At 40.8% G+C, this 27,019-nt stretch overlaps 1 protein-coding gene across 1 annotated transcript; it reads left to right on the top strand.

The window, feature by feature from the left end:
• The first annotated feature begins 10,753 nt into the window (after window positions 1-10,753).
• On the top strand, window positions 10,754-25,675 carry slc35b3 (solute carrier family 35 member B3). The gene is made up of 10 exons (XM_080751943.1): window positions 10,754-10,916; window positions 13,520-13,756; window positions 15,902-16,023; window positions 17,821-17,975; window positions 18,973-19,080; window positions 19,864-19,961; window positions 20,714-20,806; window positions 22,877-22,988; window positions 23,597-23,666; window positions 24,408-25,675. The coding sequence occupies exons 2-10, from the start codon at window positions 13,541-13,543 to the stop codon at window positions 24,550-24,552; spliced, it is 1,119 nt and encodes a 372-aa protein (XP_080608069.1). The 5' UTR covers window positions 10,754-10,916; window positions 13,520-13,540; the 3' UTR covers window positions 24,553-25,675.
• Window positions 25,676-27,019: the final 1,344 nt, after the last annotated feature.

Here is a 27,019-nt window from a genome sequence, read left to right as displayed (position 1 = left end):
TCTTTCCCGATCCGATCTTTTGGCAAGGCATTAAGAAAAAAAAATTCTATTCATTCTATCACTTAGTGCAGCACTGAATCAACAAATTAAAAACAAAGCTTATGAGTAGTGTATAGTGATATAGGCCTACTAGTGCAGTGTTTCTCAATCATTGTGCAGCGGACCTTTGGTGTGGCCTTTGAAATTTGGCAGTGAAGTCACGATTTAAGGACTTTTAAAACCTGTTTAATACCTCAAAAAATAAAATAAAATAGACTATTACAGCATCAAAAATAATCAACAAACTATATAAAAACTGGTAAAACATTGGCCATTTTTAAAGTTGAAACAAAATAAGTTAAGAACCAATTAACCAGTCTGCTTTAAAAGTATGCAGTAGCAGCTAGTTCAGTGGTTCTCAACCTTTTCAGGCCGTGACCCCCAAAATAATTATATTTTAACTGGGGACCCCCGACCCTGAAGAGTTGAGGAAGTATATTTTGTATAACACGGTTCTATTGTGAAAATAGCAGATCTACATGCTCACAACGCCTCGCGACGCGAGGCGTTGTGAGCATGTAGATCGGCTATTTTCACAATTTCTGGCTTTAATATTTGACAATTTGGCCAATGTTTAATTTGTCATTTTAGAGGTATTAAAAAGTCCTTAATCTTTCACTTTCGAAATGTGCAGATACCCTCTATACACTTAAACTTTATGTTGATTTGTTTACTGTTGAGAGAGAAAACAATGTTGCACATTAAGTTAATCATCTGGGGACCCCCCCAAAATAATTTGAGGACCCCCCTGGGGGTCCCGACCCACAGGTTGAGAACCACTGAGCTAGTTGACAGTGCAGAGAGACATAATTGCCTTCCTTTGATCCATTAGCAAGGGGCCAATTACTACTTATTGGCATCAGCTGCCAGCTGTACACAGAGTCTGACACAATCACCTTCCCTCTGCAGTGCTCTCTGTCTGTCTCATTTCTCCAAAAGCCCTTGAATATGATTGAAAATGATTAAGGATTACTGTGATTATGGTAAGCTTACATTTCATATCGCATTCACCTTACCTGTAACTTTCAGTACTCCCAGAAAATATTAAAAAAAAAAAAAAAAAAAAAAAAAATCGATTTTTTTTCCCCGATCTCCGATCTTATAAAAACGGCCATATCGGCGGCCGATCCGATCACGTGATCGGGATCGGGCAACCCTAGTTGTAGATCATGCTATGTTCACTGTTTTTGAATTTCTTCAAAATTTCCAAATAGGCATGCCAGGTTGAAAGTGCACAAAGACAAATTCATGTGTCAAACATGGCAAAGGGTGCAGAGTTCTGCTACACGACTCCTTGGTTTGTGCGAACATGTCAACTTAACTAACCTGCAGCTTCATGTCTGACAGTACAGAACAGAACAACAACCGTGACACACAAAATGCACAAATAATCCCTGCATGTGATTGACATTTCATATCTGTGACAACACTCCAAATAATTAAAAACTGAAATCTTAAAAGGTAATAGCTTCTCAAATCCATTAAGTAGTTAAAGGTTATTGGGGGGGGGGGGGGGGGCAGGATTATTGCTCACAGCAAAACTCCTAATTAAATGACACAACATAATTTGTTTCCCAATCCCTTTCTCTTCATATGCACAGCGCAGGTTAAATGAATGGGCAGTGAAACATGTGTGTCATTTACAGACACTCTCAGAAGACAAGAAACAACCTCCACCCACCCCCCCTTTTTTCTCCTCTCTGTCCGTATGTATTAATGCAAATGCAGGTATTGTATGGAAGATTGGATAAGCAGACATACCGGTACCTTTCCTGACAAATTGTTTGTTTAATTACTTGTTTCTTTCCATTTTCTTTCCAGAACACTTGCAAAGAGAGATGCTTCCCCCTCCTGGCTGCTTACAAGAAGACCCAAGACGTCTTACCTGCCCTTTAAAGTTTAAAGGTAGGGACTCAGATAGGAGATAACTTCTGATATGTATACTCGTCCATATCTAAATAACATCAGTTTATTTTTTTCATCTAAACTTATTTTTCCATAACCTACAGTAATATAGAAATGACTTCATACGTTTTGAAAAGGTGACTATGTAGGTAGTAGAATTAAATAGCAAAGAGATGACGTGTGTGTGAGTGAAGGAAGCAGCTAGATAGACTGCCCTGACAGTACTTCTCGTACGTCTGTGTAATATATGGCCTTTAAATGTACATTGTCAATGTCTAGCATTCAAAACCAGATATAGTTGAAACTCAAAAAGATTCAAATGAAAATATAACAATTTCTCGATCTAAACCATCTATCAGGTTATCTTAAGTTGTCTTTACTGTAAAGAGTTCAATTAAATGTATAGTGATCATATAAGTATCCTTGTATTTGTTTACAGGGAGTTTAGGTGAGTTTACCACGATGTATTTCTTACACTCCTGAGTCCTGACATCATAAAACTGTTCAACTGCAGGATCATTGAATGTCAGGGCATAAAACCCCCTTTCCAACATTTACAAGGCATATCTATTGTTTAGGAGAATCTTAAATAATAACATAAGTAGTACTGTGTTATTACATTAATTGAATATCCAGCATTTAAAACGATCTGTTGCCCTGCCTTTAATGTCTTCCATTCATTCAATGACAAGGTTTTGTTAACATTGTGCATACTTTGTAGGCATGTATGCATGTCTGTGTCCTGATTTAGGTGTGTGTGTGTGTGTGTGTGTGTGTGTGTGTGTGTGTGCGTGCGTGCGTGCGTGCGTGCGTGCGTGCGTGCGTACAGTATACTAGAGCAAGGGTGTGCAAGTTATGGTTTATAGTACAGCTGATCTGAAGCCAATTTCCTCTTATTTTCAGCTATAATAAATTCATGTAACATATTATTTTTAAAGGATCTTCCATCACAGCTCTTATAACGACAAGTCGACAATTCACATTGACCACTAATATGATATACACAATGTTCTAAACTTTGTTGCTGTACAGTAAGAGAGCAGATTTATGACAAGGAAGCACAGTTTCTGAACTGTATAGTGATTGGATAGTGGTTTTCAACCAGTGGTTCTTCAGGGGGTCCCAGGTGGTCCCCAGTTAATGATGGAGAGTTGGTAACCAAATGGACCCTTATAGATCTTTACTGTAACTCTTGAGAGTGTAAAATGAAACCAAATGGACCCCTACGAGTTGTTTCATTTCATTGTATGCTTTCAGGAGTTAGATCATTACTTAATTTACAAGAAGAGTAATTAGAGAATAGGCATATAAAAGAATCGTTCTTTTGATCAATTATCTGTTATCTCTCCTTTCGTACCACATCAATACAGCATGGAATTGTGGACACAATCTTATCCAACAATGTTTTCGGTGAGAGGCTAAATCTCAAATCAAATGGTGATCTGTGGCTCAAATGCCGAATAAATAATGGACCTTGATATGAAAAAGGTTGAAAACCACTGAGATAGACTGATACTTCATAAATCCACTCATGGCTCAGGTCCCAGCAAGTCATTAACAATCAGTTAATGGAGCTAGCAAGAAGCTATTAGTTGTCAAACTACACTTATGACATCATTGCTGTCAGCTGCAAACCTTCCTTTGCTGCTATGACAACTTAATTTCCCCCACGGGATCAATAAAGGTCTCTATATCCATGTTTGTCCAAAACGGTTACACTTCAGGAAATGGAAAGAAGAACCTGTGTTCCGATGGATCCAGTGTTGTTGTTATTTAGCTCTTGTTAATGCTTTCCATTGGTTAAATATAAACACCCACAGACAGACAAAACCACTTTCAACCTGGTCAACCCAATTAGGCATGTCAAGCAAACATTTTCCTACACTTTCAAAATAGAGAAAATAGCACATCTACCAGATCACAATGTACTGTATTACATTGTGATGCACTGTGAAATTAATTTATGAACAAAATAATAATAATAATAATAATAATAATAATAATAATAATAATGGAAATGGAGATACAAGGTTTCTGCCAATATGCGCCATATGCACAGCTTCACTGTCTGCACTTGCTGTAGCAGACTTCACTATTATCCACACTTCATTCTCAGAAAACATCTCTAAGAAGAGTAATAGTCCAAAAGAATAAATCATTTTTTCCCTTGAGAAACATACCGTACATTACAGGGTAAAATAAAGATATTTACTGGTGTGAACCAAGATCGAGGTCAGTTCACTTTCAAATAAAATTGAGTGGTTTTTATTTTATTTTTTTATTTTCAGAAATAAAACCCCCAAACTTTTCCTATAGCAGCTCTTATAACCTCTTCAAGACAAATCCTCCAGAATGCAGGATCTATCTGCAGTTTCAATTTACATTTCTGCAAGTGAGTTAAATTGAAATTGAACTGACCCCAACCCAGCTCCTGCGATGGTAAACGCATACAGAAAATTGTCTGATGTCCTCTTACCCACAATGCACCTCTGTCCCGTCCTCCGACGACAGAGAACAGATGAGGTGAATTCCGAACGTCCGACAGCCGACAGTCAGTCCGGCCCGCTCTTCCTCTCTCACTCACAGAGGATGGGGGCGAGAAGAAGGGGGGGAGGAGGGGGAGAAAAATGTGAGCGCAGCAAGCCTAGCAGATCAAAGAAAATAACATGGGAGAGGATATGAGTGCTTTGAGAAGTAATATAACCGAGATAGCATCTGTTTTCCGTAGCATTGCAGAAGGATTGAGACAAGCCCAGGGAAAAGACAACCCCGAGAACGAGAAGCACTTTAGCCGGGGATAAAAGCAAACACAAATGGGTTATTAAGAAACCTTCGATGTAATATTCTGGCTGACATTAAAGCCCTTTTCGCCTTTTCAAAAATAACTCATTCCCTCCATCGTCAGGGAAAGGGGAAGGTTTTTAAAAAAGAATTATTACACTCATGACAGGTAAATATTTTGGGTGATCATCACAGATGAGTTAAAGAGAGAGCGATAGAGAGAGTAAGCTGGGTGTGTGTGTGTGGGGGGGGGGGGGCATGCACGTGTGTGTTATGACTTCGTACATGTGTGCGTTCAAATCAATCAGAGGGACAAATGAAAAGGTCTTCACTGGTAATATGCTGGCTCCCAGGAATTTCAATGGTTGTATTTTTCAGGCTACACAATTGTTAGGGCTAAATTGTCTCCAATAGGAAGGAGTTTGTTTGAATGAGGTTTAATGGCAGTATATGGTATGGTATTGATTGATTGATTGATCATTTTATTAGACAAAAATGGAGAACAGTACAAGTATAGTCAATACAATAGAAATGTAGTACAGTACAAGTACAGTTAAATCCCCTGTCTAAAAGGAACATCCCGAATAAGTCCTTTTACGGTCTTTTTTACGTTGGAAGTCCTTGGTATTCAATTCATGTATATAACAAATAGCAAGCAAATATTCAATAATATCGCAGTTATAAAAACACTATTATGTAGAGGATACGGGAAACAAGGGGGTGGGGCTAAGGTAAGGGGGGTGCTCACTTCTCGACTGTCTATGGGAGAAGTGATAACCTCCGTCTCTGGCCTCCTGAAAGGTGAGTTGTCAGGGCAGTTTTGAAGGATGCCAGCGAGCTACATGTTTTAAGGGAGGTATAGTCAAGGAATTCCACACCTGGGTGGCAGTGTTGTAGAAGGAGAATTTGGTATGGTATGGTATGGTATGGTATGGTATGGTATGGTATGGTATGGTATGGTATACAGTAATGACGTCTGATGTCATGAAGATTATTCCCATTCAAAATCCCATAGACTTTTAAACAAATCACGTAATATACAGATTTATGTTCCGAAACAAAAAAACAAAGTCAGTCTGGTGGTTTTACTCACATAGCTACGAAGCGTGATTTCCTTCTGTAGTTTTCCAAATCATACTACTGGGTACCTCCAGTTAATTACATTTTCTCCATCATAAACGATACAAACCCACTTCCCTGACAGAATCACTGGAATCTTTCATCTAAATTTTTTAAGCAGTTCCTATATTTAGTTATTTACATGTATGGGATTTTGAATGGGAAAAGTTGTTCTGGGTTTGACATCAGGACTACTGTACTGTAGCTACATACTGTAGCGAACTAGAAAGGTGCAATTCTGGGAAATTGCAAGTGTGGTTGCCTATTGTGATGTCACGTGAAGCTTGACCAATCCTCAAATACCTTATACACATCTGTTCCAATCAGAAAAGGGACAGAAAAGGTTTTTTTGGCATAAATCAGGGCTATTGAACAACCTTTACATCTGAGTGTTGGTTAAAATAATATTGAACCAATGGAAAGTAGTAAAAAGTGCTTGGGACAAAACCTCCTAACTCCACAAGTTCTGCCAAACCAGCTAAGTCCATCTGATTGGCCCTCTCTTTTTTCATAAATCAGGGCTATTGAACACCCTTTACATCTGTGTGTTGGTTAAAAAAAATATTGAACCAATGAAAAGTAGTAAAAAGCCCTTCGGTCAAAACCTCCTAAATCCACTTGAGCTCATTTTCCCGAAAATGAACATTTTTGGTGTAAGGAGGTTTCGGCCCGACAGAAGAGATATGTTAAAGCACTTAGTGTACAGTACAAATGGGTGGCCTTGGGTGGAAAACAACATTTTAATCATATATCAGAATGAAACAATGGCCTACAGTAAACCATCTCCTCAGCACTCAAACATCTTTCCTCATTTGGGAAGAATCACATTGTCACAAGTTCACAACCCATACCACAGAGAGACGAATGTAGACTATTTTGATTATGATCGATACAAAGCATGCCTGCTGTCGATTACATTAACAGTGTGGTCAAATTGGAGGGACCAGGGGGTTTCTTAAGGTCACGGTGACCGTAGTAGTGCATTTTAATATCTATGGTCCATAGAGTATATCAAAACCACTCACAAGTCCTGCTCCCATCTGAGCCTCTCTTGAAGATTGAATAATGTCCTGGCTGATCCATGCCGTAACAGCAAGCCACATTGGATCCAGATTTGACTGGTTCAGAAGTCATTTCATTCTCCTTCATATCTCCCATTCTCCTCTCCCTCTCTCACTCTATTCCCTCTCTCTCTCGCTCTGCTTTATTTATTGCAGGTCCAGTGGCCTGGTACAAAGCCATTACCCCCGCATATGTAACTTTTTGAATAATCAATAAATAATTATTTTATTATTTAATAGGATCATATGGGGGAAAGGAAATGGGTTTTATTACATAAATCCATCACACTTGATGAATGGGTACACTTGTAAAGTTGGACAGGGGAGAGAGAGAGAGAGAGAGAGAGAGAGGGGGCAGAGTGGTCAGGCAGGCCCTCGCCGGTACTAGACCACTGTGCCTTTTTCTGAATACCTTTCTCCCAATGTGAGGCTGTAAATATGACATTGTGTCTCTTTGGGACTGTCAATTGGAGTGCAGGGGTAATGGGGAGAAGGGGGGGGGGCGGTAAATTCAGAGAGATTAATTAAACCTTTACAGTACACTTGTGATCCAGACCCACATGGTATTCTGTGGTGTGGTGTGGTGACCCCCGCGCACAGAGTGGCCGCAGTCGGGTCCAGGGAGTGCAGACGTCTCATTCCAAATGAGTTATTAACAGAATTTTTTGAATAGATGGAAAAATTGTAGCCCGGCCATTTAGTGTCATAAAGGCCAGGGCTGGCGAGGCGGCTAGGGGCCTCCCAGGGACAGGAGGCAATACCATTACAATCAAATCTGAGATGGAAGAGGGATTGAGCTGTCCACTCTGAATTTTTATATTGTCGGAGGGCCAGGGAGGAAATAATGCCATCTTGGAGTGTATTAACCTCTGGCTGGGGAAGGAAAGAGAGGGAGGGGGGGGGGGGGGGGGGGGGTAAAAGACAGAGAATGGAAGGGAGGGGTAACGAAAGAGAGAGAAGGGGGTGGGGGGGGTAGTATGAGAGAGAGAGATAAACAGAGAAATTGAGACAGGGACTAATGTCATGACTGATGAAGAAAAAAAGGGGTTCTGAAATTGGACAGCAGACACAGCAGGAACAATGGAGGGGTAAGGAAGGAAGGCAGAATTTCATGTGTGTGAACTGTCGGGAGAGAGGAAGATTGGGATAGAGAGAGAAAGGGTAACAGAGAAAGTGTGACAATGAGAGAGAGTGGGGTGAGTGGGTGAGGAAAAAATTGGATCTAATTAATATAATAAAGGCAATGTTTCCCAAAATATAGGCTCATGACCCATGGCTATTTTATTTTATGGGTCAAAATTAAATATATATATATATATATATTCATTTATACCTGTCCTAGTACATTATTATTATTTTATTATCCAAACTCTTTACAATGTGCATAAAATTAACACCGACAGAGATGGAAGACATGCATGGGTGGAACATACTGCTCATCAGGAGAAGTTAGGGGTGTCTTGCTCAAGGTCACTCCAACACTGAGGGTGAGCCAGGGATCGAACCGGGAACCTTTCGCTTCCCAATCTGCCGGTGGTCTACCTACTGCCATCACGTCCATGACCATAACCATGACCATGACCCGTGACCATAACTATATATATATATATATATTGCATTCACCTGCCATTGAAACATGCAGATAAACCGGTCTCACCAGAGTTCTAGGATAATGTTGTGTTTTGTGTGTGGAGGGAGGATGACATAACAGCTGGTGTTTAACTTTCACTAGAGAAGAGTCAGCACCAAGAATGATGGACTCTTCAGACGAGGAGGAGGAGGAGGAGGAGGTAAAAACCTGTTTTGGAGCCTGGTGGACGACTTGGGTGCTTTTGTCTTATGATAATAATATATGGAATGGAAACTAAGGAATCATAATATTAATATATAACAGCTGTCATAATGTCTGTTAGTTCAGGAACTAAATACAACAAAGCCTACCTGTTACTGTGTGAACGCTGATTCGCTGAAGTAAAAGGCAAAGCATTTATTGTCTCCAGTCCTTGCCAAATCATACACGTGCTGCTGCTGCTTCGTACTGTTTATTTATTGTGGGCTCGCCTATAAGGCGAGCACACTTTAGATATTGTCATTATTTATCTATCAGTCAGTCAGACAGTAGACGGGAACTTCGGTTCCTTTCTACTCCTACATACTTAGTGAGAAAATGAAAATAAAAACATCAATGTGTTCAGTTTACAGTGGCGAAGTGCGCTATTATTTTTTATAGCAATCAGCCAAATGGTGGCGCTGTAGGAAGCCTTCGAAAGTGCGAACTTTGAACAGGTATAGCTCATGCTGTGTTTTAGTTACAGCCATGAAACCTGTATACACGTATGCGTCTCCTCATGCCGAACAACTTTTACCCTCTAACTTTTGACCTCTGACCTTTAGGTCTCCCACAATTCGGAATTATATGAAAAACAGTAAAAATCTATCTCCTCCTGGGATTTTCGCATCAAGTGCACAAAACTTTTTTCACATGAACTTTGGACCAATACGGTCAGATTGATCAACCAGATTTTTTTTAAAGTGAAATATAATTTTTTAATAATTCAATCAATATTGCGGTTTTATGCAAATTATTCTTCGGCCTCTAAATCATACATGCAAAGTTACACGTTCATGGCATTTGGCAAAGATGTGGAGGGTTAGTCAAAGTATCACTGAAACCAATTTTATTCCAATCGGCCAAAGGGGGGCGCTATACGAAGCGTTTGAAAATTCAAACTTCAAACGGGCATAAGTCATGACTCGTTTTGTTTGAAGACATGCAACTTGTTACACGCGTGCTTTGACTCGAGCGGAAGACATCTGTGTCGTTGTTAAGTAAGCTCCGCCCTTCGATTTTCCGCCATATTGAGCAGTTTGTAAAACGCGTAAACCCGCTTTTATTCTGGAATTTTCGCTCCACGTGCACAAAACTTTTTTTACGTGAACTTTGGACCGATATCTAAAGATCTGTCAGATCGGATTTCTTTAAAATTGAAACATGCTTTTTTAAATAAATTCAATGAATATTGCAGTTTTATGCAAATTATTCTTCTGCCTCTAAATCATACATGCAAAGTAACATGTTCATGGCATTTGGCAAAGATGTAGAGTGTTAGTCCAAATATCACTAAAACCAATCTTACCCCAATTGAACAAAGGGGGGCGCTATATCATTTTGAGCAGTTTGTGAAACGCTTAAACCCGTTAGGATTTTTTTTTTGCAATTTGCATGAAACATTCTACACACAATCTAAGGACCTTTATCTAATATGCCTATGAAGTGCACACACACAAAAAAATTATAATAATGAATATAGCTGCAAGCAGCGATAAAGTGGCCAAAGCCAAAAACACCTCAAATCATGAACACAGCCTGCAATGTGCGTGAAATCTTGCAAGCACATTCCCAATAGGTCAAGGAACAGATACCACCCTTCTTACATTGGCCTGTTATAGCGCCACCAGCGGGTCAACTTTTGCACAACACATTTTTGGAACAAAATGGACCAATCGTTGACGTCAGTAACGTCAAAGAGAGCACTGCCTGCGATCTTGACATTTTGTACTTTTATAGCCATTGTTTTCTGGCTTGAAGCGAGCCCACAATTGTTTCGAAGGAACAATATTTTTCTAGTTATGTCTTGGTGGTGGTGGGCTTGTAGATCTGTTCTTTTTTTGGGTCAGCTGACCTGACGGCCACGGGCTGACCAATGAGCGAACAGATCAGAGTTGACAGCACACCGGAAGTTGTTGGCCGTTGCCCACACACACACACACACACACACACACACTGCTAGCCTAGCCTAGCATCCGAGCTAACACACAACTCATCATCACTCCCCATCCAACCGTATGTTTCAATGAATGTACAACAACAGTGTGTGTCAGATAGGACGGTGAAACATGGAAGCGTGTCGGTCGCGACAGAGATGAAGCTGTGACAGAACAGGGACATGACGCTCTGAAGAGGAGGAAACGCTCTCGTAAAGGAAAGGAAAGGAGGTGTTGTTGCTGCAGGTTAGCCTTATTACTTAGCCACACAGAGCTAACTATGAATGTGAATGGGATGACATGCAATCATCAGTGGTGTAATAAGTCAGTGTTTCTCAAACTGTCAAATTTCAAGGTCTCCCCTTAACTCTGGCAGTGTACAAATGGTACGAAATGGGGTTCATTTCGTTCCATTTGTACACTGCCAGAGTTACAGACTTGTATGAGTCAATTTAGACCCATAAAGAAACCCACAGAGTCCCTGGAGGCTGGAATCCACTTTGAGAAACACTGTAATAACTTACTCAAATGTTTTAATGTAACGTAAACGTATCAATACTGTAGTGTTGAAATACTCTGTTACAAGTAAAAGTCCATCATTCAAAATGTACTCGTAACTCGAGTAAAAGTACAAAAGTATTGGTATCAATAAATGTACTTAAAGTACCAAAAGTAAAAGTACAAAATGTTTGAAAATAGCCTAGCCTGCCTAGTTATAAAATAGGGCTAAAGACTTAAAGTGGTTTATATATGTTTTATAATATTATAATTTATATCTACAAAGTAACTAGTAACTAACGTTTTCAAACAAATGTAGTGGAGTAAAAGTAAAAGTATTGGAAATTAGAAATACTCAAGTAAAGTACAAATACCTAAAAATTGTACTTAATGTACCTATTACTTAATTTACACCACTGCATATAATCACCTCGTTTGCATGATGCAGTAGACGTGAAGACTGTACTAGATGGCTAAATGTGTGTTTTATCTGTTGGCAATTTAGCTTATTGATTACCAAGGTAACATAAAGCTGTCATGTCACACTAGCTTGTCTGATCAATGTTTGTGATTAGTCAAAACCACTGACATTTGTCTCCTGCGAATACTAAGCTATCCCCATCTGATCTGCTCCATGGATACATCGAACTGGTCATTGAGAGACAAGTTTTAACTTTGATTGATTGAAAACAGTATTAGCAGTTCTTTAGGAAAAGTATAGGACAGTTCAGATACAAGGTCTACTAATAGGATTTAAACCCAAGAAATCTCTATGGTTGTTTACAGTGGGGTCCTTTGTACTCATTTCATTGACAAAAATGTAATTCAACTTTCATTCATACTTTAACATTTGAATTTCATTGTAAGTTGCATCCTTAAAATAAAATAAAAAATAGGGTTAGTGTCTCAAGACACTTTACAGAAAGAAGAGACACATGTTGCATGTGTGGTTGAATTAGATTTTGTGATGGGTACTTTATTTAAAAGGGTAAGTGTTCAAAATGATAATCCTTTTCGTATCACGGTCCATTATTTATTCTGCGTTTTGAGTGTGTACCACCGTTTGATGAGATTTTGCCTCTCAGACCCAAAGCTTTGAATATTTTGTAGTTGGATAATATTTTGTCCACAATTCCATCCATGCTGTATTGATGTGGTACCAACCATAGGAGAGATAAAAGGCAAACGTTGATCAAAATAACAATTCTTCTACCTTCTCTAATTGTGTAGACTTCTTGTAAATGTAATGCACATGTTTAACAATAGTTTAACTAGAGAGCGTTACGGGTCCATTTGGATTCATGTTACGCTCTCCAGATTTAAAGATCTAAAAGGGTCCATTTAGTTATCAACTCTCCCATCATTTAGCTGGGGACCACCTGGAAACCCCTCAAGGACCACTGGTTGAAAACCACTGACATAAGGGATGCCGTTAAAGGTGATACACCATGCATTTAAAAAGTATTTATGTCATATTGTTTATGTCCCAAAAACGTTTTTCAAAAGGTTTGAGGCTAAATTACCACTCCTGAATAGAGAGCCTCTCTCATTTTGAATGGCTCTCAGAGCATTTTCAGCTGCAGTACCACCTTTGGCCTGAACTTATTTTTAATGACGTCAGCGACGGCAGCAAATCTGGACAGCCTGTTTTGAGAACCCGTGGGATGCTTTTAACCCCTCCGCCTTCCCAAAACCAGAGAAAGACACAACGGTCAGAAATGGGACTTTGTGAGGATAGAAGGTGCTAGTGGGACCACAAAAAAGGTTTTAAAATAGGAAAAGTGAAATTTCATGGTGTATCACCTTTAAAGTTATACCATGTAACTTTTTTTATAAAACAAATCTTAAAATTGTCCTAACTGTTAAATCGCTAAAGTTTTAGAACCCCCACTCCGTTATTTTCAGCTTCTAAAGCCTTCTCTTTATATGTTTTCTATGATCCCTACCGGGGACCGGTTTTCGCGGCAAAATTGCGTCATCACACTACCGGCCAATCACAGCGAGGGTTATACACTGCCGGCCAATCACAGCGCATCTTGGAGTGGGGTCGCTAGGGCGGCCATATTTGTAGTCTCCCGTGTGTCTCTATACTCGGGTGCACGGTGAAGCATGGGTGAAGGAGTGTATCTCCGGAATGGCTGAACGCACAGCAACCAGGGACCCCTCAAAAGATAGATCTCGGCGAGGTGGAGGCAGACGCGGGGGTGTGAGAACCGAAAAACGTCCGAAAGACGCGGACGCGACCGAGGTTTGCTATAGAGCTACTGACCACAAGTTGAGCAACTTACACAGTATAGCTTTAAGGTCCGGTCAAGTCTTCATCAGTGTTTTTCCCTCTCCCTTCCACACAGCCCACGGCTGCCAGAGAAACCATGAGCAAGTTTGGCCTGATGGGTTACAACAGCTCCAGGAAGCACATCTCCATCTCCATGCCGTCGTCCACGGAGGTGATGATGTCCCCCCACATCAAGTCTGTGGAGGAGCTGAGGGTCCTGGGCATCAGCCTGAGCAGCTACAGCACCGCCACGCAGTTCTTCATCTGTGTGGGAGGAGTGTTCGTCTTTTACCTCCTCTACGGATACCTGCAGGTACACTATGTTTGTCTTTCTGTATATAGCAGATCTACAAGCTCATGGCACGGCACCGAGTGCCGCACTGTGAGCTTGTGGATCTGCTATTTTTGAAAAAAATGTGTTCAGTCTTCTTTAAAAGTTGGGTGTTGTGGTGCCGCCTAGCCATGGATCACATAACGGTTGTCTGTCACAACCGTCATGGATGTGTTTGCACTTTCTCGTCTACGTAAACTTTCAGATTTCAAATATAAAGTGCTTACCCCAATAAAAAGCATTTTAATCTGATCAGTGGCCATTTTCTCAGAATTTTTCCATAATGCTTTCAACTAACTAACCTATCGGTTAGGAGGTGAATTGCACTCTGATACATTATAACTCTATGAGAAATGCTTTTTATTGAACAATACATAAGATAAGGGTACTTCGGAGGGCCCGTACATAATTGTAACATCCGTGGCCACGTGGTAAGCACTTTTTATATTTGAAATCAGAACGTTTATGTAGATGTACGGGCCAAAAAAGTCATGTTTCTGGGGCTAGGGGTGCTGCCATGAAATGCCATGTGGTCTCAAATGCCCATATAAGAAAGGGGCTGAGCTAATTGTGAAGGCATCAACAGGTTGTGTTTTGTGTGTCTTCTGTTAATACCCATTTAGGCCTAGAATTATTGACTGCTTTAACTATTGAAAAATAGCAGATATACAAGCTCACAGCGTGGCACCGAGTGCCGCGCTGCGAGCTTGTAGATCTGCTATTTTTGAAAAATCATGATTTTTCTTTGCAAGTCTTTGAATATATCTATTTAAAAGCAAACATTTGTAACTCAAATATTTGCTTCTTGCTTCAAATATTTGCTTCTTGCTTCCCTGGAACAACATATTTTGAGATGGGGGTCCGTGGCTAAATACCTGTAATTTTGCGGGTCCTTGACATGAAAAAGTTTGAGAACTACTGATTTAGAGGAAGGATTTAGAAGTCGGGTCAAAGATCGGGTCAAAGATATTCAAAGACTTGCACACATTTTCATGATTTTTCAAAAATAGCAGATCTACAAGCTCGCAGCGCGGCACTCGGTGCCGCGCTGTGAGCTTGTATATCTGCTATTTTTCTAAAGTTAAAGCATACTATAATGGTTAAAGTGGTTAAAATCTAACGCGACTCGGGCGCGTTCCAGGTATTTGAGAGTTAATACCCATGTAAGCGTGTCAGACATTAAGAGGACTTAAGGGAAATACCACTCAGTTGTGTGGAAATAAGAAAAAAGAACTGGAGGATTGATTGTGGGTCATCATGAAGATGAACTCTTTGGCTCTTCAGTCAGTATGTCTTCTATAGAAGCATGATGTCACACACTCAAAATAGGCAAGCTGTACAAGCTTACACTGCCATGCGTTGTAAGCTCGTACATACCCTATTTTTTATTACTATTAGTTATTTTAAGATTAAAAATTGAGTATTTGAAGTGGTCACACTAGCGATAAAATACATGTTCAAACTTTCAGTACATCCTAATGATCTCGGATATTTCATAAAGGCAAAAGTTAAAGCCTCAATCTGAAATTTCTAGAACTGGTATGGCTGTATTCCGCCAAAAGATCCTAATCTTACATATTGGTTCATGAACATATTGCTTTATGAACCCCCGGCGGAGGTGGCTCCTTTCACCCTGTTTCATAAATTCCAGATTAGGACATGAGATTAAATCTTTGTTTATTCCATGAAAACCTAAATCGGGCACTACTACCATCTTAAAGAAATCTTTACCTATCTGCCATTCAGGCAGATAGCTAGGTATATTAGGTCTCGCCTGGCATTGTGCTTGTATGTGTCTCTGTAAAGAAACCTGCAACATACTAGTCACTATGTCTGAACAGAGCTCTCAGCTCTGTTTACTGTTTTTGAAGCAGGGATTGTTGTTTCATGAGTTGGCAAACAAATAGCATGAGCAGCACATGATTGATTGATTGAATACTTTATTATCAGTTCACATAGGAAAAGCACAAGACAGTACAGATCAGATACAAGGTCTGCTAATAGGATTCAAACCCAAGAAAGCACTATGGCTTGTTTACATTGGGGTCCTTTGAACTCATTTCATTGTACACATGGCATGCGTGTGTGTATTTATCTGTAACTCCTGTGTTTGTTTTGGATTTCAAGGAGCTGATATTTTCTTTGGAAGGTTTCAAGCCTTTTGGGTGGTACCTCACCTTAGTGCAGTTTGGTTTCTACTCCATGTTTGGCCTGGTGGAACTGCAGCTCACGCAGGACAAACGAAGGAGGTACTGTTCATAAAAATGGTCCAATGTCCCGCTGTCATTGAGTCTGTGTCCTCCTGTTATTCACGCAGCCTCTGTACACCCAGGGGATGTTGATTCAGCACAGTTGTTCTAACACCCTGTCTCTTAGCCATAAATGTTTTGGTGAAACCATTGAACATGCAAAGAGATTCTTATGGGTTTGAGAATTTGTAGTTCATTGACATTGTTTGAATTTAAAGGTCCGTACACACCGCCGGCGAATTGGCAATAGCGAATTAGCGTATAATCCGCTTTTTGTTTAAAACCTTATAAAGTCAATGGAAGCATCCACACCAAACGCGAATTTCGAAAAGGCGTCTGTTTTCTATTCGCCCTTGTGTCAATTTAGCGAACATTCGCTGGTGAACTCCTCTCTCTCTCTGTAACAAAGCAAGCTCACTCTATCCTACTCTGTCTGTCTGAAACAGCGTTTCTCCTCAGTGGCTGGAGCAATTGATCTGAAATCGCATCACCATTAGCATATGAACACACCTGACATAACTGTGAAGCCCGTTTGTCACTTTCACAAATCATATGCTGTATTTTCGCATTTTTATGGTGTATCTATATCTATTTAGCCTACAGTACCTTTTGTGACCACACATGTTAAGGGAGGGGCGCTGTTGTTCAGGCCATGCACAATCACACACAAACCCACACACACACACACACACACGGGGGGGTGGGGGGGGGGTTCTGGCCCTGTTACAGATGTTGTCCAAAAATCATGCAGATCGGTACACAGTATCTCTGTAGCTGTTAAATGGAACGGGTATTTCTTACATTGATGCTCCTACATATTAGCATGCAAGCACCAGTTAAAGTTACTTTCCATCCCTCATATACTGTGTGCACAGTGCACATCCCATAACCCACACACTGCACATCATTTCGGAGCTCATATCTTTGAACGGGTAAGGGCTAGTCCTACTTAAAGAGAGAGAGAGCATGGTCGAGGGACCTTCCCTTTGCATTGATGCCGAGGGGAACGGTGTTTCTTTCTCCTTTTCCGTGTCTCTCGTCTGTGTGGATGCTTGGAAAAAGTACTCGAATGTCTTACTGGTAAAAGCATGGTTTATGTGTTTGTTATTGTAGGCTACATTATATCTGCAAAAAGACTAATGTTTTCAAATAAATCGCTGGGTATTAAATACAATAGGATCCGAAATGAGAGGATTAGAAGAAAAGTAGCCTACTGGAAATTGGACTCAAGTACAAATACCTACAAACAAGTACAGGCTACTCAAGTAAATGTTCTTTTAGTTACTTTACACCACTGCTGCTGCCTGTCTGCGCAATAGAGTCTGTCTACTCTGCCCCCGGAGCTGAGGGGAGGGGGAACGGTGAACACGTGTTGTCTCTTCTGTTCTTTTTCTTATTTAATATGCTAACAACCACGGCCAGGTCATCATCACTTGAGGATGTAGTTTCCATTGTTTTATTTGTTTCCCTGTCTCCGTTCTCCTCTCTCCTCTCTCTCATTTCTTCTCCTTTCTCCTGTGGCTACAGGCAGATGTCACCCCCTCAAGTCGTTTGTAGGCGAATTAAGCGAATATTATACGCATATTCACGTCGCTTTTTGGTGTGTATGGAAAAAGGCAAATCGCGAATACTTCGCCTTTTTGGTTCGCTTATTCGCGACGCTTCGCTAATTCGCTGGTCTGTACGGAGCTTTAGAATCAATGATAATTGTGTGTCTCATGTATTATTATCTTTTAGCAAGCAATATAAGTCAATAGCTTAATTTATTTTCTTTTTTTTATTTGCTGTTTTTTGCAGGATACCTGGAAAGACGTATATGATCATAGCTTTTTTAACAGTGGGCAGCATGGGGCTGTCCAATACATCTTTGGGATACTTGAATTACCCAACGCAGGTCATCTTCAAGTGCTGTAAACTCATCCCTGTCATGATTGGAGGAGTGTTCATACAAGGTCAGTCTCATTCACTCATGAACCCCAGTGTCCCTATTAACCTATGTCAACCGTGTATTATTAACCCTGTCGGAACCCATGAGACAAACTTTCCAGAAAGCCTGACCTACATCTCATGACAGTCGTTGCGTTGCCGACTCGCCTAATTCTTTGAAGCAGTGACCACTTCTCAACATGCACTGCCACCTTTTGTTTCCCGTCCATGTGTTGTTTCCAGACATCAAGGCCCAGTCAAAGTCTGTCTCTCTCTCTCTCTCTGTCTCATCTTGGTTCTGTCTTTTCTTTCATCCTCACGCCAGCCTTCTCAGGGTTCCCTGTCCGCACCATCAGACAGGTTTTGTACCTTTTTCCCCCTCCTCTCCTGTAATGGCATAGGATGGATGGATGCGTGGACCTCGGTGCCTCCGGGGCGCAGTGAGACCCCCGTTTACATAGAATGCAGAGGCAAAAGACGGACAGAGGGACGTGGGGTTTGGTTGTGATGTGAGGCCCTTCAAAGGCTACTCTAGAATCAAAGCGGGCCACAGCCAACCTGATGCTGTGCATAGCCATGCTGTCAGGCCTCCAGGCATGTGTCCATCATCAGCCACTCGTTTCTCTGTTGTCATGATCTTTTTTTTTTTTTTTTTTTTTTAAACAGTAAATTGTATTTTTATTACGTTTCCCAAAAGTTTAAATGTCTAAGATTACTTAAAGGTATAGTTCACCCAATAGACCCCATGGAGACTTGAATTCATGGATATTTTGTGTGAATAATCAATAGTAAAGAAACGTAGATATTTTGGGGGTGAACTATCCCTTTAATGAGGAACGTCACCTAGCTTACTAGATGGGATTACTGTGTGTGTGTGTGTGTGTGTGTGTGTGTGTGTGTGTGTGTGTGTGTGTGTGTGTGTGTGTGTGTGTGTGTGTGTGTGTGTGTGTGTGTGTGTGTGTGTGTGTGTGTGTGTGTGTGTGTGTGTGTGTGTGTGTGTGTGTGTGTGTGTGCATGGTGCAGGTAAACGCTACAATGTGGCTGACGTCTCTGCTGCTCTCTGTATGAGTCTGGGACTCATCTGGTTTACACTAGCCGACAGCACAGTAGCCCCCAACTTCAATGTCACAGGTAGGCACTTCCCAAGCAGTGGCCACTGTAAAGTCACACTATTCACTGCTATGTCCGGCGTGCAACATAACACTACACGCAGTATACTTTTACTCAGTCTTTAGAATACAATTCTATTTAGTTTTAGTCATATTTTAGTCACCTGAAATGTTTCAATTTTAGTCTAGTGTTATTCGACTAAATGTCATAAGAATTTAGTCAACTAAATCTACAGTTGATTTTGTTGTCTAAAATGTATTTTGGTGGGCCTTGATGGCGTCGTAATGGCTGATTTTACTCTTAGCTGCATGCTGAAAATGGCAGATCTACAAGCTCACAACACTGCAATGCGTTGTCAGCTTGTAGATCTGCTATTTTCAGAGTGCAACCAAACATAAAATGACGTGTCTTTTAGTTCTACTGGATTTCTTCTTCACTAGTCCCTCCCTAACATTAATAGTCTAGTTTGTATTTGTTGATAACATTTTCAATATATTTAGTGTTAGTTTTAGTCATCATAGATTAGTTTTTATTTCATTTTCGTCAGTGAAAAAAGGTATTCGACGAACATTTTTCGTCATAGTTTTAGTCAACGAAATCAACACTGCATTGACTGCAACTGCCATTGGGGATAATGGTTGCAAGGAGTTGCATTGGTGTGGACAGGCCTTTAGAAGTTGACATTCTGTGATTAGTTACTAGTTATTGGCAGGTGTTCAAATGCCCACACTCTGTGTGTGTGTGTGTGTGTGTGTGTGTGTGTGTGTGTGTGTGTGTGTGCGTGTGCGTGCGCGTACTGTACAGGTGTTATCCTCATCTCCATGGCACTGTGTGCAGATGCTGCCATTGGAAACGTACAAGAGAAAGCCATGAAACTCCACAATGGCTCCAACTCTGAAATGGTACAGACATACACTATATTGTTTTGTTTTTTTTCTGCATATAGGCATAGAAGTCAGCATATAGGCAAGACAATGCTTCAACAGAATATACTTTGAATTGCCCTGTTTGACAGTAGAGTTAACCACTTAAACCCTCTATACTTTGTAAACGAATCCTTTTATTTTTGTCATTCATAATGTGACATATTGTATACCATATCTTTCCAAATAATCACCCGGGGGCAAATAGTGTGTTAGCAAAGCCAGCAGACCCAACAGCCCAGTGCAAAACTTGCAAAAAAGACTTTCCAAACGGTGGTAACCAACATTGCCAGAGACGTTTGAAAAGCGTGAAAAACGTTCTCTGTGGCTTCATTCATGCAGAAGCTCTGCACCGACTGGCTTAGCCACCGACTGACTGGAGAGTGTGTGACTGTGTGTGCGCCACATCATAAGGGAGCAGATCTACAATCTCTCACCATGTCATGCTGCAAGACAAAACAATATCACTTGATCAATCCTTTTTTAACATTCCAGACTACAAAATCTGAAATAAATAGTAAATATATATAAAAGTGTGATGCCTGCCAGATATCATGCAGCATAGAGAGACTTAAAATATGTGCTGTATCGATCGATATCGAATCGATTTAGATGCTGCCATATCGTATATGGTATCGAAGGTGAAGAATCTATATCGCAGCATCACTAGCTAGGTGGTTAACAGGCTTTAGTTGGGAAAGTAGTAACTGTGTTTTCCTTGTGTGTCCCAGGTACTGTATTCCTACTCCATAGGGTTCGTCTACATACTGGCAGGCCTGTCAAGTGTTGGTGGGCTGGGCCCAGCAGTGGCCTTCTGCTCAGATGTGAGTCAGAGTGTGTCTCAACAGAATATGAACAGATGGCCTTCAAGGCAGTGTTGACTTTGACGGCAATTTTTGATTTAGTTTAGTTATAGTCTTTTGAGTAAAATTCCATTTACTTTTAGTCATATTTTAGCCATCTGAAATGTTTTAGTGTTAGTCTAGTTTAAGTCGATTAAATATTATAGATTTTAGTCTAAATCTACAGTGATTTAGTCGACTAAAAGTTTATTTGAAAATTGGCTGATTTTCACTTTGCTGCATGCTGAAAATAGCCGATCTACAAGCTCGCAACTTGTTGCGCTGCGCCCCGTTGTGAGCTTGTAGATCTGCTATTTTCAGAGTGCAACGCCCGAGCACAACCAATCATAAAATGACTTGTCTTTTAGTTCTACTGGATCTCTTCTCTGCTAGTCTAGTTTTTATTTGTTGACGAAATTGTCAGTATTTATTCAAACACATTTTTGGACACTGCTCCTACAGATTTTGCCCTAAAATCACGCAAATCGGTACACAGTATGTCAACACTCATCTCATCAATATGGATGTCCCATATAGCGCCACCATCAGGCCGATTTTTTGAACCACATTTTTGGACACTGCTCCTACACATTTTGCCCTAAAATCACGCTGCGACCTGACGGTCGCTTATCTCCCGATTAGGGAGTCTTACTGGTTTTAGTCATCGTAGCTTAGCTTTTATTCAGTTTTATTCAATTTTTGTCAGTGAAAAAAGGTAGTCGACAAACATTTTTCTTCATAGTTTTAGTCTCAAGGTGAGCACTCTTCCTTTATCCACCTTCAATGTTAACTCATTGAGTGCCAATCCCGAACTAGTTCGGCTTTATTAGCGTATCGTAGAGTGCCGATCCCGAACAAGTTCGGCTTTTAAAAAAAAAAATTAAAAAAAAATGTTTTGAATTTTTTTTTTTTTTTTTTTGGACCCCATCAAATCTGGTGAACATGATTTCAATCGCGATTTTGCATGTTCCACCCCCATACAACCCCATCTAACATACAGGGCAGCCATTTTTGTTTACATTACATGTAAAACATAATGGCGATTATCTCAAGAATGCCTGAACGGATTTCCAATCGGATTTTTTTGTTTGAAAGCTGTGAACAAACTGCACAAATCCACTACAATGCAATCCAGGATTGCATTGGATTTTTTAGAGCTCATTCTTCTCTGTTTTTTTCCCATGCATGAGGTGTGCAAGGTTTAATCATGGCTAAGTTGACGAAAATAAGGCTTCTAAAATGCTTGGTAGCCAATAGCTAACTTCAAGCTAACTTCATCCTCTTCCTGTACATGCACAAAGGAAAGTGTTCAGGCAAGTCATGGCTCCAGGGCTTGGGCATGCATTACCAGCATATCTCTATTATTCTCTGGTCACTGGGCGCCCTCTAGTGGTGATAGGCTGGCACTCAATGAGTTAATGTAACCCTCTCCAGAATCTGTTGTTCCAGTATGTTTCCATGTGCATTTGGATGATTCAGATCACTTCAGGCAGACCTCTGTTCAATTGTGATGTGACAAATTTCAGCATGTAATACATTATACGTTTATTTTTGTTATTTGGTGTTTTCTCCTTTTTTTAACCCATTCAGGCCGGGTACACATTTTAGTGTATGGGAGGGGCTTACAGTACATAATACACTATGTATCAACATATTTGTTTTTGTAGGCTAATTTCTGATTTGGGCCTAACTATAGGTTAGGCCTAAATGGTTAACAACCTAGCTTCTACGGTGCCTGCTCAGTGTCAGCCTGTGGGTATTTGTTGCTTTTCATATACAGTATTTAGTATAAAATGATGAAATCTGATAATATTACACTTACTAGCTTATGCATAATCCAAGTTTCATCTTTTTTCCTGTTGGTTTAATCTAAAAGGAGAGTCCAGGGGATGTAACAGACTGTGTGTGTGTGTGTGTGTGTGTGTGTGTGTGTGTGTGTGTGTGTGTGTGTGTGTGTGTGTGTGTGTGTGTGTGTGTGTGTGTGTGTGTGTGTGTGTGTGTGTGTGTGTGTGTGTGTGTGTGTGTGTGTGTGTGTGTGTTCTCTGATTCCAGCATCCAGTGAAGACATACGGTTACGCGTTCTTCTTCTCACTTACAGGCTATTTTGGCGTGTCCTTCGTGTTGGCATTGATCAAGCTCTTTGGGGCTCTGGTTGCAGTCACAGGTGGGAGCAACTGTTTGGCCAAACAATTGGAGTAGAATAGAAACCTCATTGTCTTTAATGTAGAAATGTTTGAGAAACGTAGAGCCAGTGCAGGACCAACAGAAGTTCACCATTAAAAAAAAACAGTGTCTGCAGACTGTTAAGGTCTTTGCACACTGCTGCGTCTTTTCAGCTGAATATTGGAGCGAATTTCGGAGCATGTAAATAAGAAATACCTCACGTTATGTAAATTACGTTTGCACACTGCCATCCGTTTGGTATTTATTTTCGGACAGGTAATTTTCACAACTGTCTCCACTGGGTCCCTGCTTTCTCTCTCTCCTCTCTCTCTCCTTGGCCTGAACATCGTTTTTGCGGATTTTGGATTTCCAAAACGCAGCGAAAAGATGCAGCAATGTGCAGCCAGCTTTAGACACGTGTCAAATATTTTTGACACGTGGAAATAATGATGTTGGCTTCGCTGCTGCAGATCTAAAAACAACAACAGACAAAATCCCAATATTTCATTCTTTTGGTTTCCTGCTTTGTTTTTGTTCATCCCAATGACATAAAAACGTGAATGTACTCTGCTCTCCTAACTGTTTGTCTGCCCTTTGTGATCCTTGCAGTGACCACTGGGAGAAAGGCCATGACCGTGGTCCTGTCGTTCATGTTCTTTGCAAAGCCTTTTACTTTTCAGTAAGTATCTTCACCTTACGACTTTACTACACTGTTATTTCTGGCTGCTACATCTTTGGTGTATTGTCCAGACTCCAGTTCAACATCGTGTGGCCATGCCCTCGTCTCTAGTCCTACGTCGAAGGACCATATTTTTTGGCTATTAAAAGAAATGCACTCCGTGAGCCCTGCCACACTCACACACACACACACACACACACACACACACACACACACACACTTCTTTTTGGAAACAGTGTTTGACCTTGGTGTCTCCCTTCCCCGATGTCCGAAACCATGCCTCAGTCCGTTTTTCATCGAACTTGAACTTTTACACTGCTCTGCCTCTAACTGGCTCTCTCTGGCTCCACCATGCAGTCAAGAGGGCCCTGGGTTCTCCACCTCTCTTCCTCCATCCCTCCTGCTTTACTTCACCACACACACACACACACACACACACACACACACACACACACACACACACACACACACTCTCTCCTGCACACTCAGTGCACATGCTCATACACATACTGTTCATATGTACGTAAGTGTACGTACGCTTACACATTCACACTAAGGGTAGTACTAGTAGCATACAAAAAGTGAAAATCAAATTGTGTTTTTTGTTCAAGTTTCCCTCTTTTCCAGCCTCTGAGTGCTGGTGGAGGATTGTTGAACAAAACCATTAAAGTTTCCTGTCTCTACTCCTATCTCTCTCTCTCTCTTTCTCTCTCTCTCTCTCTCTCATATATCTCATATCAGGTACATCTGGGGAGGCCTTCTGGTGCTCTTTGGCATTTTCCTGAATGTTTATAGTAAAAACAGTGACAGACTTCCCGCAGTCAAGGACCTTAGGAGCTGGCTGCTGACCAAGAAGAAAGGCCGACTGCTGTCGCAAAACGTATAGGAGCGTGCAACAGTGTCAAAGTCAAGTACTAGGCATAAATCTCCTCAGACGCAGAGTACGCCCACCTCTCTCCGGGGACGTTTTGGAGATTATGCCCCAGCTCTCAGCCTCATTACCATCGACACACAATACAGCCAGTGGCATAGTCAAGCGATGTAGATGGGCATACAGGATATCCCTCCTCTCGCACTCTCTCTGTCAAATAGACTATACCAACCATTCAGCCTAATAACCATTGACACGCAATGCAGCCGTAAAATGAAGACGGGATTCCGGTATCCCATGATTCCATCATGTTCTGCTGCTACACCACGGTGTAGAACTGAGCGCAAAGAGAACGCAGAGAGAATTGGAACAAAGCTTTCTAATTCCACCCACAGAACAGAAGGGACTGTGATTTTTTTTCTTTTCTTTTTTTAACTCTTTTTAAACATGGACCTATCAATGTCAAAGGCAATGCCTTTGAGTGCCCTACAGAAACATTCCTAACATGGAGGACAATGGACATCCTGGGGACCTTTTTTTTTATAAAGACTATTTAAAAAAGAAAAAGGGGAATCCAGCGCCTTAGTTAACCAAATTGCACAGTTTTGCACTGGAAGTGACCTGTACACTTTAAAACTTTAGAGAATGCACAGATCTAAATATGAGAAGGAACGGTTGGAGGAGAACAGAGCGACATGTTCATCTAGCGTGTTCAAATTGAATGTGTATACCAGCCCCATTGGAGACAAACCATACATATTCATACATTTGCATGTGCGAGAGACACAGGGGAGGTGGGGGTGGTTTATTCAATCAGTCTTGATAACGGTGGCTTTTTCATGGTTTATTTGTAATTTATATCTGACTGGCTGTGCATAAGAATTGGAGGAAAGATGTGACATTGACATTTGTGGGAAGAAGGAACAAGGGAGCTCTTTGCTCCCATGTGTACCAACAATTTCAATTGTCATAATTAGCTAATCATTTGTTTGGGAAAAAGGGTATCACTCTCTTTTTTTGCATTAAAAACAAACAGAAATGTATTTTAAAGCGTATCAGTCTCTGTGTTTGTGTGTGTTTGACATACTAGCCATTCCCTGCTCTCTCCACACACCACTACAGAGAAGAGTTGAAATGTTGCCAAACTGTGTGTTTGTGTTTATTTACCCGCTGGCCCCAGGCATGTTTGATTAGCAGTCCTGAAAAAAGATAGCGGTGCTAGACAAAAAATAAACAGTTTTCTCTGGGCTTGGGCTTAGTTTGCTCCTCTTTTGGATCAACGCTTTGTGTGGGTTTATGTTTGTTCACAAACGTTCAGTGTGTCCTTAATTTGAATGCCAGGCAATGTTCTCTGGGATATGTCGTTGATCACCTGTCTTTGCTGAGAAACTTCAGAATTCTCTCTTGAACCATTCATGACTATAATGTTGAGATTTTATGTTTGTCTTAATACTTTGTCATCTATAATTGGAAGCTTTTGGGTTCCTTGTCCACAGTGACATTTCTCTGTAGTGTTGTCAATTATGTTCTTGTTTTGCTCTCTTAAAAACTGGTTTTAAGTATTTATTGACCAGTTTGACTATATAACACACAATGTTAATAAGGACAATGCCACCCAGTGAACAGACTATCAACACCCACCCATTCTGTCGAGACCGTCTGTAGCTATAGCTACTCAAAGGAAGAGGGACAACCCGAGTGGGCGTTCCATTTTCCTTGACGATGGCTAGCCAGACACCCACCCAAGAGATGAAATAATAACTTGGAATTTATATTGGGCCTTTCAAAAAGTGTCTTCAGTGCGGAGTCCAATGTTGGTGCCTGGAGAATCTCCATTGAGAGAGAGTTCCAGAGGGTTCTGAAAGCGCTATCACCGAAGGTCTGCTTATTGGTGTGAGGGATGGAGAGGAGCCCCAAGTCAGAAGACAGCAGGTTCCACGCTGGGCTGTAATCTTGGTGGTTTGACAGACAGGTACTGTAGGGCTATGGCAGGGGTGCCCAAAAGGTAGATTGTGATCTACCAGTAGATCACACAGTCTGTGCAGGTATATCACATGCCACTAAAAATATGTACAGTAATTAAAAGAAAAAGAAAAAAATGTATATACAATTTCACAAAACCCCTCTTTTGGCATCTGTCACTTCAATTAATTCATTGAGTGCCAATCCCGAACTAGTTCGGCTTTATTATCGTATCGCAGAGTGCCGATCCCGAACAAGTTCGGCTTTAAAAAAAAAAAATGTTTTGAATTTTTTTTTTTTTTTTTTGACCCCATCAAATCTGGTGAACATGATTTCAATCGTGATTTTGCATGTTCCACCCCCATACAACCCCATCTAACATACAGGGCAGCCATGTTTGTTTACATAACATGTAAAACATAATGGCGATTATCTCAAGAATGCCTGAACGGATTTCCAATCGGATTTTTTTGTTTGAAAGCTGTGAACAAACTGCACAAATCCACTCCAATGCAATCCA

This window comes from Nannobrachium achirus (genome assembly GCF_963921795.1).
Source record: "Nannobrachium achirus genome assembly, chromosome: 21".
In the NCBI taxonomy this organism is placed as follows: domain Eukaryota; kingdom Metazoa; phylum Chordata; class Actinopteri; order Myctophiformes; family Myctophidae; genus Nannobrachium; species Nannobrachium achirus.
The sequence above is the reverse complement of the archived record's forward strand: the minus strand, read 5'-3'. Positions and strand labels throughout refer to the sequence as shown.

Coding starts and splice junctions, on each gene's coding strand:
- slc35b3 (XM_080751943.1), top strand. CDS start 13,541: ATGAGCAAGTTTGGCCTGATGGGTTACAACAGCTCCAGGAAGCACATC. Junction 16,024..17,820: donor ACGCAGGACAAACGAAGGAG/GTACTGTTCATA, acceptor TGTTTTTTGCAG/GATACCTGGAAAGACGTATA. Junction 23,667..24,407: donor GCAAAGCCTTTTACTTTTCA/GTAAGTATCTTC, acceptor ATCTCATATCAG/GTACATCTGGGGAGGCCTTC.